Below are 16,842 nucleotides of genomic sequence, written 5' to 3'. Positions count from 1 at the left end.
TGTTGGATTTTATTTTAAACTACATTTTCCTTGTTAGCTTACTTTTTCTTTGGATATCACCAAACTTTTTTTTATATCCCACCTTTTCCTCTTCACATGTTTACATAACAAAAATTGTTCACATGGATACATCCTTGTTCGAGGTACACTGGCGTTCAAAGGTATCTGACCCGACTAATCGACAATGATCGATAATTTGTTGATGTAAGTGTGACTTCTTTATAGGTTGACCAGACATCCCCGATTTCCGGGGACAATTCCCGGTTTTGAGTTGCTGTCCCCGGGGAGCAAATGTCCCCATTTTTGTCCCCGGAAGCTTTGATTTTATTTCAATAACATTTTACATATAAATATTTAAGTATCGTGATGGAACTGCTGCGATTCATGCACATTTCTGAACGATCCTTAGTGTGAGACAGAAGAACCAGTGAGCACAGTATGAGATATTCTGCACTCTTCGAGAAGAACATAGCATCTTTGTCTTTAGTCATCTTAACATTCGCGTTGCGCAAAAGCATTAAAACTGCCACAGAGTCCATTTTTAAGTGGTTCAAAAAATGAGTAATTTTGTAACAAACCAACAGGTGAAAAGTGGTATGATGTTTTCAAAATTAAAAAAGAAAAAAATACCATTCCATTTGAAAATCGTCTCAAAATAGTGTCATTAATCATGTATCTTCCAAGCAGTAATTCATCAGTTGAAAGAGTTTTCTCCACAATGAACTCAGTCTGGACTGATGAAAAGTCAAGAATGGAAGTTGAAACATTTAAAGCTTTGTTACAAGAGAAAACAAACTTCCATTTCTCACGTGAAGAACTTAGTGTGAAGCTGTATGGGAATGAACAAATCCTTTAAAAGTTACATTCTTCAGACAAGTATTTGTAAAATGTGCGTGTTAAGAGTTCACTGTATACAATATTATGTGAAAGAATTCCATGCATGTGTCAGTACTGAAATTGAATTCTTAGTGGTTTCATTCATTCATTCATTCATTCATTCATTCATTCATTCATTCATTCATTTATTTATTTATTTTATTCCATAGATCTTACATGGGCAATGAAGCTTTAAGATGTGGAACAAGTCAAAATTTTACAATATTACAATTACAATTTTTACAAATTTTTATAGTTTTACAATTTAGTAATTTTGTACAATTTTTACAATTTTGTGCAATTTTTTACAATATTTTGGCGAGATGTAGTGAGATGAGGTGAGGTCCGAGGATTCGCCAAAATATTACCCGACATTTGCCTTTTGGTTGGGGAAACCTCGGAAAACCCAACCAGGTAATCAAATCAAAGGGGGGGGAGTAATCAAATCAAAGGGGTTGATGCCAAGGACTCGCCATATATTAGGAGTTACATGTGTTTATGCATTTAATTAAAAAAATTAAGATACTCTACAAATTTAGTGTGCAAAATTCTATCCGTATCTACTGTTACATGTATTTTATACATTTCAACAGAGAGTGACTAGGTAAGTGTTTGTGGTTTTTCTTGAACTTGCCGATGTTCCTTGCTGGATCATAAAAAATCTTGTCAGCCTACTTCTTTAGCTATTATTTCTATGAATAGATGGCGAAGATAGTAGTCAATGTTGCCAATCCTACATAAATATACTCCATTATAGAATTCAATATTTCATCCCCCTCTGCTGATTGTAAAGCAACATTGGGTTTGGTTGAAAATCACTGATACTTTCAATTAAGAGAATAATTTATGCTTAATCTACATCATCATTTTTCCCGACACTTTTATTTTTAATCGCCCCAATAATGGTGTCGCCTATTGAAAACTAGCAGAACTATTTCAAAGTATGTAAATTTGTTATACCTTTGGTTCTGACTTATCCCGTGGTTAGAAAGTTTGCTTGTACGATCATAAAATCGTACGTCAGATATCTTTGAACGTCAGTGTACAATAATTGATGAGAAAATTCAACATTTTTAGTGTAACACGAAGTTCAGGAAGTCTCTACTAGATGCTGCACATATAAAATGTCCGAATGCTGCCATCTGTCGAGTTTTGCATAATCTACTTGGGAGTAAATAACCGTGCGTTTTTTTTTTTGAAAGCACTGCAGCAAAATGAGGGTAAAAAAAACGCAATTAGGCCAGCTGACTCCAAAATGGTGGACAATTAATATTGGCTTCTATTACTGCAGTAATAAATTCAAACTAAAGAACCGAACATGTTAAATAGTTTCGACTTCCATGATAATGACATGGAATTATTATTACTAGACGATTTCAACAATAATAAACGTTGCAAAAGACCAAAACTTGCATTCCGCCATGATGAATCGTGCAGCAAACTCGTAAAGCGATGTTTTGATTTGCTGCAAACTTGCTACAGCGCTGCTGCAGCGACGGTGAAGCAAATGTAATAAAAGAACGGTCTTGCTGCAGCTCTTTACGTCTTGCTCTAAAAAAAACGCACGGTAAGCAACCAGCATTATCTAATAAGCAGGGCCCGGATTTTGATGATCCAAAAGTTAAAAATGATTCTGAGTATACACCATTATTTGTATCTGAGTAGCTCAGCCGTGGCGAAAATGCGATCGTGCAACGAGCCACTGTGTAACCTGCAACGTGCATAACACCTATGGAGGGAGGCGGACACCCGAAGGAGAAGTGAAGCAACTGTCTGACTTATTAACGGTTTTTCATTTTCTTACGTTAAGCACTTGAATAAAATTTTATACAGTACAAGGCTACAAACTAATGTTTAGTATGTGTAACGAAGAAAAAAATGAACATTGAAACATAGGACACGTTATCACAACCTAAAATGAACTGTCTTCAGAATGTCTCTGCGACAGAGTTTCAAAATCAGGAATGATGTCACTTACTGCCAGTCGTAGTTGATCACATGATCACGAAGGTATTGTCTGTCAGTAGTGATCTAAATTTGGTTTTTACTATTTTCATTGTTGAAAATAATTTTTCACAAATGTAAGTTGTAGCGAACGTGGCTTCAAAAGAGCAAGCGAAAGAACGAAGGTTCGGATATTTATTTTTTGGCAAAGATTTGAAAAGTTCAACATTTGTCAAGTCCTTACATCTAGCTTTCATTTAACATCGTATCGTAAATCTGTTAGTTTAAATTGAAGATCTAACAGCATTATTCGTACATCTGCTGAAAAAAGGATCGACGTATAGAGATGATGATGATGATGATGATGGTGATAACAACACTTAACCATTTAATGTTTAATCATTAACATATAGTAACTTATAATGCCGTTTTATGTTATACAACCGTTTTCCTCGTAATAACTTATGAACAAATCATACATTTAATATTCTCATCATATTGGCAGCAAAAAATGCGTCCTTTCATCCTACTTGAAACTTTCGTTTTTATAGAGGTACCGGTACATAGTTTCGAGAGAGACATTGCGACGATACGCTACTCGCAGGTCAGAGATAAATACAAATGGAACGGAGTTTGACTCCAGTGAGTGAGAGGGTGGGGGTAGGGGAAGGTAGGAAGCAACGAAAATGCACAGCTATCATTGCGAGCCACAATGTGCTCGTGAGTCGCATTTTCGCCACGGCTGGAGTAGCTACACTGCTTTGGAATTCAAATAATCTTTGCTAAACATATGGTACTTCAGATGAAAAGAAAATTCTTTTGTGTAAACTGTGCGCTACAGATATTGTGGCCTGTGGTGAGAGTACTGTAATTTTCCTTTTGTTCACGCTTATTGTCAAGGAATTATGAATAGGTTTCGGAGTCAAATGTTCACCCGATCTTAACGAAATACACAGTGAAATGAGGATTCTATCTGAGACGAGGAAATGTCTGCTGATCTTGAACTATACTACATTGCAATACTAACTTCTACGTCATCAAATCCGGAATCTGCTAATAAGCAACTTACAAAAAAACATATCCATTATGATGAAGGATCGGTGGAGCGAAGAAAAATTCTCCCCTGCACCGAGATTCGAACCCTGGTTTTCAGCTCTACGTGCTCTAGCCACTAAGTCACACCGGATTCCAATTCTGATGCCGGATTGAATTCTCTCAGTTTAAGCTCCACCTCTTAGTTTCCCTTTAGTGGCCAACCCTCATGCACTGTGTCACAGATGTGTGACAGTGGCACAATGTCCAACATACTAACATGCAGAGGTGCACTCATTACGAGTGACTAAGTGGCCGGGATCCGACGGAATGAACGCCGTCATATATCACTAAGTGATTCCTGTATATATTGTACAATAGGTGTTATTTCTAATTCGTCTATAATGTCAGTGTTCCTCTTGTAATCCAGAAGACTATAGCTAGCAGTTCTTCGTAAAAACCTCATTTCTGTAGCTGTCAATCGTCTGTCATCTTGGAGTCGAATAGTCCAGGCTTCACTGCCATAGCTGAGAACTTATCGTGCCAAAATTTTATATACTGTAATTTAAGTCTTGTATACATTATTATTATTATTATTATTATTATTATTATTATTATTATTATTATAATGTACCGAAGTACATATGATATTTCCATGCAGATATTCTGCGTCATCGTACGATGAAAGAGTAATGGAACGGAGAAAAATTCTCTCCGGCGCCGGGATTTGAACCCGGTTTTCAGCTCTACATGCTGATGCTTTATCCACTAAGCCACACCGGATACCCACCCCGGCGTCGGACAGAATTGTCTCAGATTAAGTTCCAACTCTTGGGTTCCCTCTAGTGGCCGCCCTCTGCACTACGTCATAGATGTCTATGAACGTAGGACTGAAGTCCACACATGTGCTGAGGTGCACTCGTTATGAGTGACTAGTTGGCCGGGATCCGACGGAATAAGCGCCGTCTTAAATATATATGATATGCGTAAATCACTTCGTGAGTCTTGTATGTTTTTGGACTTTTGTGACTGGAAAGACTTGGTTAATGATTCTCAAAGATTTATTATAATATTGGTTTTTTTTTTTAGAAATATCACACTCTTCAAGGTATGATAGGATGTAACCTAAATATTTGAAGGAGTTAACCTACTCAGTATGAAATTATCGATGCAAATCTTACTTCTCACGGGTTGTTTACCCTTAAAAGCCATTATTTTTGTTTTTCTTGTTGAAATCTCTAAACTAAGTGTATGAGATTTAGGTGGTGAATAGGATATTGCAATTCATCTTCGGTATTGCCAAAAAGGACTTGATCATCTGCATATAACAGAGTATCTAGGGTGATATTTCCTTGGAGTGTGATGAATCCATGTATTGTCAAATGCCAACGTCGAATGATTGAATAATAGGGGTGATAGAGGGCAACATTGTCGCGAAGACCACAATTAAATTGGTTCCCAAGTAGAGAATTCTGATTGAACGTTTATTAATATTACGAGTATATTATTATTTATATTTTATATATCGCAGATATAATTTGATTTGGGGTGTCATTATCAGCTAAAATTTATAAGAGTCTATTTCGGTCAACTGTATCAAATACCATTTTGAAATCTATGAAAGCTATGTGTAATTTTGTTAAATTGTATTTTTCAATCAAAAGCTTTAATGTAAAATATCCGTCAGCAAGGGATCGTCCCTTTCTAAAGCCGTTTTGCTCTTCGCCAAGTAAATCTCTAAAGTGAATTTGAATTTTGTTGGCTGTGATTCTTGCATGAATACAGAAACAAACATTTTATAATACGCTGATCTCTCAAGGATAGTTCGTGGCTCTTAGCTAGAGTTATGTGTCATATGAATGTTTCCACCGCCTGAGAGATTCAATACTCGTTCTTTCCTTTCGTACTTTTTAATTTCGAACTTCGATTCCAGGTGATTCTAGAATATTGTAATTAATGAAAATACGCAATTCATCCCAACATCGCATGAATCAGAATATTACACGACAGTAGCTATAAAAGCTCGAATTCTACCGTCGGTAAGCATTCACGGTTTCAATGTCTGAAGCTCGTAACAGCAAAAGTGAAAGATAGCGAGAGAAGAATAAAATATAAGATGTTCCAGCGAGCAAACTACGTCGATATCGTCCAACTCCATGCGGGTTGTTGTCGATCTCGTATGTCTTAGAGCATATGGGATATTCCATATGAAATCGATCCGTAAAAAACCTCGCATTTTTTTAATACTCTATTTTTTTTCCTATTTATACAAGATGCTGAGGACAGTGCATTTTCAAATATATACTATCGAAAGTCAAACGGTTTTCGTACTATTGAGCGACAAATTTAGCGTATTTTATAAAAACAAGCCTCTTTCAGGGCTCAGAACTCTGGAACCATTTACTGCAGAACATTGAACGGGAGTTCATTTTGAAGCTGACATTTGGTAGGTTATGTTAAGAAGTAATCTTTATTTTTATTGTCTACAGAGAGACAGGTAATCTGATTTTACTTACTTTTAGGCTTTTTGCCTATTTGTAAAAATGTAAAAAATATTGAGAAAAAACCTTGAATTAAGAGAGATTCGGCATTGTTTGCTTAGTGGCTAGGCAATAAGTTTCGAGGGTATTAAATAGATTATTTTCACACGCCTGGACTTGAACGGCGCAGTACCGCACGCACTGGCCGAGAGCTGAAGATAAGCGAGCGTTGGGCGTCATTTTACTCCTGTGTTTATGAAAACCTGTGATAAAGCTAGTCTAGCTATGCGCTACTAGACGAAACATCACGTGTTTGTCTCCTGGTCTTGCTTGTCTTGGCTATCTCCCGTCTCACAGTCAGCTGGTTAGTTCACGCGCGTACTATTTATTTTCTTTATTTGATATTTTCAATACTTTCTTATCAACGCACAGTGGTTCATTTTCCCAATTTCTTGGCAAAAACCTCTAGAGACGTTTGAATTAATTTGAACGTAACATAGACGAAAGAAATCGGAAAAATAATATAATTAAGAATGAGAAATCGAGTAAATGCACATAAATAGCTATAGTAAATGCTTTATGGCGTGGATGATCATTTCATTGCTTCTAAGAGTATTCAAAGTGATAGGCAATTTTATCTATAGGCTATATACAGATACCTATATACATATATATATATATTATATACATAATATATGTACAGTACAGTACCTCTTTCACTCGCAAGCATCAGTCTGCGGAGTCATCTTCATCAGGGGCCTGAGTGGACACATCTAGATGTGTAGATTCGTCTGGAGGTGACAAGTGATATGACATCCGCCGACAAATGCTTCAGTTTTTTTCTTGGGAGATTTCTGAGGCTAGTGATGTATGGATCGGATGATACTAGATGATGGTTGAAAACGTCTTGCATTGTATTTTCCCTAGACATTTTCGAGAAAACCCTTCTCTATATTTCCTAATGTCTTTATTACGAGTTTCTTGAGCATCCTCGGTCAGTTGACCTATGGGCAGCAAAGCTGATGAAATAATATGTGGGCTATGAATTAGGATTTTATGTACTGTTGTTGGCATATAGTACCAAGGATATCTATTTACATATTTTCTAGCTGTTTTAAGAGTGTATACCTGGAAATTATCTACATCAATTGCATAACCGCTTGACAGTGTCTGTAAAATAACCCGAAATCGTGTTATAATTTCTTCATCTACACCTGTAATCTCTGATGATACCGCAGAGTTCTCGAAAAATCTCCTTGCGGTGTTGCCATCATTACTACTTCCATACCCCTGCTTTGGACTATCTACATCGATGGCCAGTTCTTCCTTGAATCCTTGTCGAATTCTTACTTTATTTCTGTTCAACGTCTCTCTTTCTTCATCTGTTCTTATTTGCCATTTCTTTATATCTAGCTTATAAAAGAGATGGAGAAGACATTCAAATAAACGTATCCAAGCATGCAGTGTCGAAAGGCCAAATTTTATGCTCGAGGCATCTACTTTCCTTGCTAGCATGTCATCAATATTGTTGAAAGTTTTTGATGTCGCACCACACAAATGGCACCTCTGAGCAGAGTCCGTGGCTGTTGCTGCATTGCAGACTTTTCCATCTACCATTGTTGGTACTAATTCATGTGTTATTGTAACAGTATGTCCCCCTTCAGAGATTGAGGAAGGCTGCAGACAATGTATTTGTTGTTCTATGTGTTCCATTTCTATCACTATAATGTCTTTAGATTCGTGGATGAATTGGAGTCTAATAGGTCTACAAAAACGGGGTGATGAAGGTCGGGGATTCTGCCATACAATTTTCTTATTGTGTGTTATCATCTGTAATGGCACAAATGATGTTACAAAAAGGCTGGCGTCTAATGTATCTTTCTCGGCAAAATGTTTTTTATATTCCTTGTGGCAAGAACTTCCGTCACAACCCTACTTAGAAATAAGTTGTAAATTTTGCGTCTCATTTACAGTTAAAGTGCTTATAACATCTTCTTGGACTTTCAATATGCTTTCTGACGTATGGTCCAACAATGCTTGCAGATCAGTTTCAGCAGACTTTTCTGTTATTTTAATGGCACTCGTATCGGGATAGCATGTCTTTTTTGCTTCTAGCACCGTTCTGTATGGCGGAAAAATGTGGGCGTTAGATTCATTAGCCACGGACCTAATCAGGTTATATTGGAATTTCGTTAATTTAGCTTCAACTAGAATGGACAATGCTTTTGCTCCAGATAAAGGTATACAACTCTCTGAACTTAATTTATAAACTTTTCTGTATTTTGTGGTCCTGGTTGGTGTTGAAAATTGTACGTCTTTTATTACAGCAGCAGCATCAACCTCTCCTGTTTCACGAAGACTCATTTTTGTGGCATATGCGAGTTCTGAAGGACCTACCGTCTGTCTTAATTCCTGTGTTTTTCGTCTTTTAGAACGCTCACTACTTTCACTAATTCTAATAATGGACGCCCGCCCCTCATTTGCGTTTCAGTAATGTGTATTGGAAAACTTATAGATTTTTCAAGCCACTCCTTATTCTGTGATAGGAATCTTTCAACTGTCCTATTTGACTGTTGCCTTCTGGTTTTAAAATTAGATATTAAATGTTTTAACACATTCTTTAGTTCATCGGATGGTGTTGCAGGGGAATTGGTTATGATTCTAATGCGTTCTCTTAAATAATCGCACTGTTCTTCAAAATTAGATAATGAACGTTCCTGTAGTATGGTAAATAATTCACGTATAGTGAGGTTTATGTGATGACTTTCAGATCCTGAAACGAATTACAAAAATAATTCAATTTTTAATATATTGATGAAGAACTAATGTATTACAATGCAAAAACGCTGTGCGCACTTCAAAACTAAATTCGAGCTAGTGGGCCCAGTGGCAGTTTGGGGCAGACTTTTTTTATTGGTACATGAAAAGCATCCATATAGGTATGATTTGTAATGAGAAACTTGACAGGACCTCGCAGGACCGATAACTTTTAACCTCCGTGAATCCGCCGCTTTCACATTTTCAACCACAATTAACATGATTATATTATTTAATATCTAAATGTCGTTAGTTAATTAGATAATTACTTAGAACTATGTTCAAATATTCTACATACCTCCAGGAATAGAATCCATGCTTCAGCTTTTAATTTCACACTTATATCACTTATTTGTAACATTTTAAAAACGACCTTTCTTTCACCACGCAAACTCGGCAACTACATTATCGAAGCGAAGCGCATTTTCAGCCATGAGTCTAGAAGCACAGGACTGGAGATGAGAGATGACATACGATATTTACAAGCCCTGTCCTTCCTCTTCAACTTATACAGCAAACAACCCTCATCTGTTATGTTTCAGTTTTGGGGTTTTGGCCAGGAAATCGGGAAAATGAACCACTGTGCAACGGTGCACCAGTAAAAAAAATATGTGTTTATTTCTACTTTCAATGCGGAATCTAACCATATATTTTTAAAATATTTTTTCGTGGTCAAAGGCGTCTTAATGAAGAAAAATCTAAATTTCTCCATTTCCATAAAAAGTAAGAAAAACTGTTTACATGTCAATATAAACTTTAATTTCTCAGAATCAAAATAAACCATGATTCTGATCATTGGGTGAAAGGGTTTCGGAGCCACAACAGTTTAAAGTTGCTAATTTTATGAAAATACGATAAATTTAAATATTTTAAATTTAAACACTATGATGCCTCAAACTTTGCACAAAGCATTGTATCACAGTTGTCAACGGACAGAAAAAGTTTCATTTTATTCAAAAATTGAAAGGTCAATTTTCTCTATATTTCGGTCGATTTGAGATTGAATAGCCCATATGGTCTGTCAAAGTCTGAATTCAGCTTTTTTCTTGGTCTACCCAAGCTTTGACTTTCCTCATGGTAGTGTCACTAGGCGTGACATAGTCAAAATATATTAAAATAAATTGTGTTAACATTTTGAGCTGTTTATTCTTTAAAGATACGTTGCTTATTTCGAATAAAACAGAACAAATAAATTAATTTGAAGGATTGGATATAACTTGCATATTATGAAAATGATGTTGCAGTAACCATAAGAAGACCAAATTACTCGATAAAACATTACCCAAGACTGAAATAAACGTTGGAAGGAATTAAGAAAACAAATTAATAATTAACATAATATTGATATCATCATGTGAATGTTACGAATTTTAGTTTTTGTGTGATAGTTTATGTTAAACACGTGCTGAGGTAATGTCATGATTGTTTTACCACAAATTGGATCTTTTTTTTTTTTTCGTCGAGCTGCGTCACGAAGACGTCGAAGAATTGCAACATACAGCTCCTTACTGACAGTTCGACCTTCAGGAATAAACTCGAAATGTACGAGACCCTGGATGTTGAACACTTCAAGCATTACTTTCCCATTTGATCGGTCGGCGCACTGAGTCTATACACCTGAAGAGTAGGCCACATGCCATACGGACAAGACAGAGAAGTTGCCTACAGAGCATGGCGTTGCCACCCAAAGTTCGGGTACTTTCTGACAGTACTGGTATAATTATGTGATCAGGGGTGTTAACAACCTTTTTCTGGTGTGTGATCTCAAATATTCCCACACAAATAAAGCTCTATGCTCCGAGTTTATACAAAATAAATTTTTCAACATCTTCCTGTACAGAGATAGGTTTGGAAGTAAATCCCGAAAAGACAAAGTATATGATTACGTCTCGTGACCAGAATAATGTACGAAATGGAAATACTATAAAAATTGGAGATTTATCCTTTAAAGAGGTGGAAAAATTCAAATATCTCGGAGCAACAGTAACAAAATAATATAAATTACACTCGGGAGGAAATTAAACGCAGAATAAATATGGGAAATGCCTATTATTATTCCATTGAAAAGCGTTTATCAACCAGTCTGAAAGTTAAAATTTATAAAACAGTTATATTACCGGTTGTTCTGTATGGTTGTGAAACTTGGACTCACACTTTGAGAGAGGAACAGAGGTTAAAGATGTTTGAGAATAAGGTGCTGAGGAACATATTTGGGGTTAAGAGGGATGAAGTTACAGGAGAATGGAGAAAGTTACACAACGCAGAACTGCACGCATTGTATTCTTCACCTGACATAATTAGGAACATTAAATCCAGACGTTTGAGATGGACAGGGCATGTATAAGGTATGGGCGAATCCAGAAATGTATATAGAATATTAGTTGGGAGATCGGAGGGAAAAAATACCTTTGGGGAGGCCGAGACGTAAATGAGAGGATAATATTAAAATGAATTTGAGGGAGGTTGGATATGATGATAGAGACTGGATTAATCTTGTACTGGATAAGGACCGATGGCGGGCTTATGTGAGGGCGGCAATGAACCCCCGGGTTCCTTAAAAGCCATAAGCAAGTAAGTATTATTATTATTATTATTATTATTATTATTATTATTATTTATTTATTTTAACTTGTTTTCCAAAAGTTGGCACCACTGGATATTCAGTTGTTTTCCGATCGCAACGCTACTGTCATGTCCCATCTTAAAAACAGGTAGGCCTATACAGTAGGATATCCTATATTCTAGACTTTTCACGTTACCGTAGGAACAATATAAAATTGCAAAACATTGCTAATTTCCTAGCTACAAATTGGTTAATTGATTAGACAGACTTCCGAATACCGTACCGCGAAAGCTACATCGTTTTTGCGTTACTGAATTATTTATTTTTCGTACAAGGAACTTCTTTTTACGTATTTATTTATTTATTTATTTATTCTTGTACCACCAATGAGAAAACATGTATGCTTTTAATATAATTATTTTAAATGACACAGTCTTTGTATAAAAATACTTACGCGGTATTCTGAAACTCAAATAAAACAACATTCCGGATTCCGTAGTCCCATCGGCCGCCATGAGGGCGTTGCTCGTAGTGTACGAGAGGAGACGAAGTACTTAATACCGTAATATGCTTAATGGAGCATAGTGGAATGGCGGTAGGGGAAACGGGAGTACCCCGTGAAAACCTACTACCAAACACTGTCTTTGTCCACCACAAATTCCACTTTGATACGTCGGGATTCGAACTTGGGCTACCAGCGTGAAAAGCCTATTAAGGCCTTGCATGTTGAATGGTATTTATTAATTGGATAGTGTTATCAACACAAAGCATACATTTCATTTGCATATCATAAAATGATCAAAGGTCAGTCACTGAATACTTGTGATTTAGCTTTTTTTTTTTAATTGTCGTTGGATTAGTAAAGATGCTCAAATTTTATGTTCCTGAATAAGTTCTCATAAAATCTTGCGGAAGTTTCTGTAACTGATGCATTCCAGAACAGTTTGGTGTCTGTTATGAATCAGTTACTGTCATATATGAACAGAAGAACGAATTGAATTGAAGCGAATTACGACAGTAAGGTGCATCTACACGGTTCAGCTTTTCTTTCAACTTTACGCATTCGAGCAATGCATGCTAGGGTGAACGAAACGCATTTAATTGTGCATGCCTTTTTCCACTAAAATTGAGAGCGCATGCAGCAATTAAAAGCTAACCATCGCCGGTGAGTATCTTGTGCGTTTTCTCGTTCAACAGTAGCACGTGCTAGTAGCTGATTGTTCTAGGTGTCTGTGAATAAACTGAAAATTCTTTTGTTTGATGGCGGTGGACCTTTTAAGCTGAGAAGTCGTAAAATACGATTACTTTATAGGAGATTATCGCACATACGAGCGTCTTTGGATTAGTCAACCAATATTTTGAGAATCAACTGGGCTTAAATATTGAATTGTTATATTTTTTAACTTGGTTATATTTTAACGACGCTGTATCAACTACGAGGTTATTTAGCGTCGATGTGATTGGTGATAATGAGATAATATTTGGCGACATGAGTCCGAGAATTCGCCACAGATAATCTGAAATTTGTCTTACGGTTGGAGAAAGCCTCGGAAAAAATCCAACCAAGTAATCAGTCCAACCGGGAATCGAACCTGCACCCGAGCGCAACTCCGAGTCGATAGGCAAGCGCCTTAGCCGAAGAGCTACGCCGGTAGCTAAACTGATATTTAATATTCATTAATTTATATATGCACCATGTAAACAACAAAATAATGATAGAAACAAGAACAAAGAACGAGGATAAAATAGCAACAATTAACAAAGGAGTGAGACAGGGTTGTCCTCTCTCACCACTGCTTTTTAATATATATATTGACAATGTCATAGAAGAATGGCAGATACATTTAGAGACACATTTTAAAATTAAGAATAGGTTTTTAGACACAATTTTATTTGCAGATGACCAAGTTCTAATCTGTAGCTCAGAGAATAATTTACAAAAAGCCATATACCAATTAAATAATGTAAGTAAAAAGTATACATTAAACATCTCCACAGCCAAAACAAAAGTACTAGCATTTCAAGGGTCCAATACAATCAGGGCTAAAATCATTTTAGAAGGAAAAATGATAGAACAAGTAAACAATTTTAATTATTTAGGCTGCAGTGTATCATACGTTAAAAATGGTGTAATAAAAAAAAATTAATAAATTTAACTATATATGTGGAACAATAAAAAGAAACCTCAAACAAACTAGGAAAGAAACTAAATTAAAATTTTATAAAGTAATGGCAGTGCCCATGTTCCTATATGGCTCGGAATGTTGGACATTAAGAAAAAGCGAAGAGAGAAAAATAGAGGCCGCCGAAATGCGATTCCTAAGAGTATAGCTGGCTACACTTTGTTAGACAAAAGGAGAAATGATGACATAAGAAAGGAATTAGGCATCTTTAAACTAACTAACACCAATATAGAACTAAGTGGAGGGAACATGTGAAAAGAATGGAAGAATACCGCATTCCAAAACTGCTATTAGATTACAGACCAACAGGCAAACGAAACATTGGCAGACCAAAGAAAAGATGGGGTCAAATGTTTAATGCATGAGACCGGAACAAGCCTTTAGAGGCTTAAACCTTGACGATGATGATGATGATGATGATGATGATGACCATGTAAACGTAAAATTCTGGCATGCATCTTAATTTAACGTGCGTTTTCAACTTCTTTCTTTCAATATTCTTCCCAGATTGTATGCATATGCGCATGGGAATTGAACCATGTAGATTCATGTTTACGAAGTCTCTCGCCATCTGTAGTGTACATAAGTAACTTCTTGTTTCAACTACAAAGATCACTCACGAGATGGCCACAACTGGTATTTCCTCACCCATTAACGTCATAGCAGCTACGTATGACGTCGCGGCGTGTGATTGGCCCGGTTATTCCTGGTGGCAAGGTACTGTATCAGGGTTCGACCGAGTGGTCTCGCCTGTCTTCTCCAACTCGGCCTCTCTGTGTCCGCAGCAGTCGACCGGCAGGGTTGTCGCCGCGAGTTCCTCCGATAAATTTTCAATTTTTTTCGACCCTTGAAGAAAGTGAACAGCAGCCAACATGTCTCTCGCAGATCCCGTGTCATTTATGAAAGATTTCGCTGCCGGAGGAATTTCGGCGGCTATCTCGAAGACCGCCGTAGCACCCATCGAGCGTGTGAAATTGCTCCTGCAAGTACAGCATATTTCAAAGCAAATTCCCGAAGATCAGCGTTACAAGGGTGAGTACGTGGCAAATAATTGGATTTGTGCTGTGCGCCATTATTCTGAAGTTTGAGCCCCATCAGAATATTGGACATTGGTTTGTAGGCTTCTGAAGAAAGAAATTCACTATCAAACTAAATTTTTTAAAATCTGGTTGCAGTATAAAAATAATTCACCAAATTGTAAAACTAAAGATTTTAAACCACAGAAAATGTGTGGAACACGAATGACCTACATTCCAAAAATGGTAGCTAGTGGGAATCTATTAAAAATTATTACGTACTAGATTACGAATTTAGGTGAAGGCTCCTGTGAGTTACGTAATATGCTTAAGATAATTATTCTTTACACTAATTCAATTTTAATTTTTGAGTCAGACATCGTTTTAAAGAACCATTTTCAAGCTTTCGAACAGTACTCGAAAGTAAAATCGATAAGCTTGGCAACGTCCATTTTGTAAGCACGAGGCAGATTTCCCGTGTACAGTACGTTCGCCGAACCATGCCCTTGGGTAGCCTATGCGACCGTAATTCGTCATGTGACGTTGAACGGTTTCGTAAGAGTGGCCTTTTATCAGCATAGAGGCCCAGTTCCTTTGAAAGATTCTTGTACCTGTTAGTACAGTATGACGTTACGTAACGAACTGAATAAGTTAAAAGAATGATTTCGAATATCCTAGCATCCATAAGCATCGATAATGTTTTAAACGAATCGCTGTAGAGGAAAATGCCAAGCGACGCGCTTTAATTTGAAGCACGTGTAAGATATACGAGTAACCTGAACAAACTTTAAGGAGTTTTATAGTACTTTGCCTGGAATTTAATTTCTCTCCATTTTTACTGTGAAAGGTATATTGAAAATAAAGGAGGTGAACTTTTTGGACCAAGTACGTGAGCAAGACTACGTTGTTAACAATCCTTACTACTCCATTAAACCGTAATAGTGAATTTGACTCATAGGTTTTGTTATTAAATACGAAATATAAGTTCATTTTGCAAGTTGATCGTGTGAAGCATAAACAATTGAGGTTCTGCACCGTACACGTAAATCGGATACTGCAAAATGCAAAAATCTCATGTCATATTAAACATGAATCCTACGCTAAGCGCAGAGATATAAAATCAGGAATTCATTACGATCTTTGGTAAAACTAGCGCTGAGGTAATTCTGATTTCGAAAGTGAAAATAGTTCAATTTATAAGGGATTTTTTTTTGTGGAGATGCAGTTGATCGTATACGCAAGGTATAACAAAAATCTAAACTAACCAAACCTAATCTGTCTGATTCGTACGTGCAAGGTGTATAAGCGGAGTACGAAGGAAACTACCTCAGCGCTAGTTTAGCCCGATCCTTAGCCAAACTATACATTTCCTATTCTTTGTGTACGCTTGTACATTGGATTTGAGACTAAATGCTTGCACATTGCCCCTTCAGGTATCGCAACCGGCTTTACACCGCTGCTCTGTTTGCCTACTTTGAAGTATAGCACTCTGCCCATTACGTTGTTACTGAATCCGATATTACGTAAACCATTCCGCAACAAGCCGGTTCGCAAGGACATGTTAATGACTACATGCTGCCCAAGAATTCATTGCCGCTGTAACATATTTCGCTCTGTAAATTTAACTTAATATGACATGAGTCATGACTTCAGAGCACAGTCTAGTATATGCGTACAGTCACGAAGCTCAATATGTACCGGTAATAAATATGCATCCATAGATAGTTGCTAACCACTAGGATCGCTAATATCGCCTCATTACAGACAATGCGAAATGGTACCGGCGCAGTCAATTATTCCTAGCACCCTCACAAATCAAGCTTCGTGACTTTATATACCAACTGTGTTAAGAGCGTAATCTCATAACAATGGCGTTCTATATAGAAAACTTAAATGAGCAACGTTTACGAAGTTTTGACATTTACATGAAA

At 36.7% G+C, this 16,842-nt stretch overlaps 1 protein-coding gene across 1 annotated transcript in view; it reads left to right on the top strand.

Annotated features, from left to right (window-relative positions):
- The first annotated feature begins 14,582 nt into the window (after positions 1–14,582).
- The window catches only part of LOC138701315 (ADP,ATP carrier protein-like), a 27,959-nt gene continuing 25,699 nt past the window's right edge, over positions 14,583–16,842 (top strand). The window contains exon 1 of the mRNA XM_069828079.1: positions 14,583–14,927. Coding sequence (XP_069684180.1) covers positions 14,768–14,927 — 160 coding nt within the window. The 5' untranslated portion in view covers positions 14,583–14,767. The remainder of the gene's footprint in view (positions 14,928–16,842) is intronic.

This window comes from Periplaneta americana, chromosome 6 (genome assembly GCF_040183065.1).
Source record: "Periplaneta americana isolate PAMFEO1 chromosome 6, P.americana_PAMFEO1_priV1, whole genome shotgun sequence".
Taxonomy (NCBI): domain Eukaryota; kingdom Metazoa; phylum Arthropoda; class Insecta; order Blattodea; family Blattidae; genus Periplaneta; species Periplaneta americana.
Note: the sequence above shows the minus strand (reverse complement) of the source record. Positions and strands in the feature narration are given on the sequence as shown.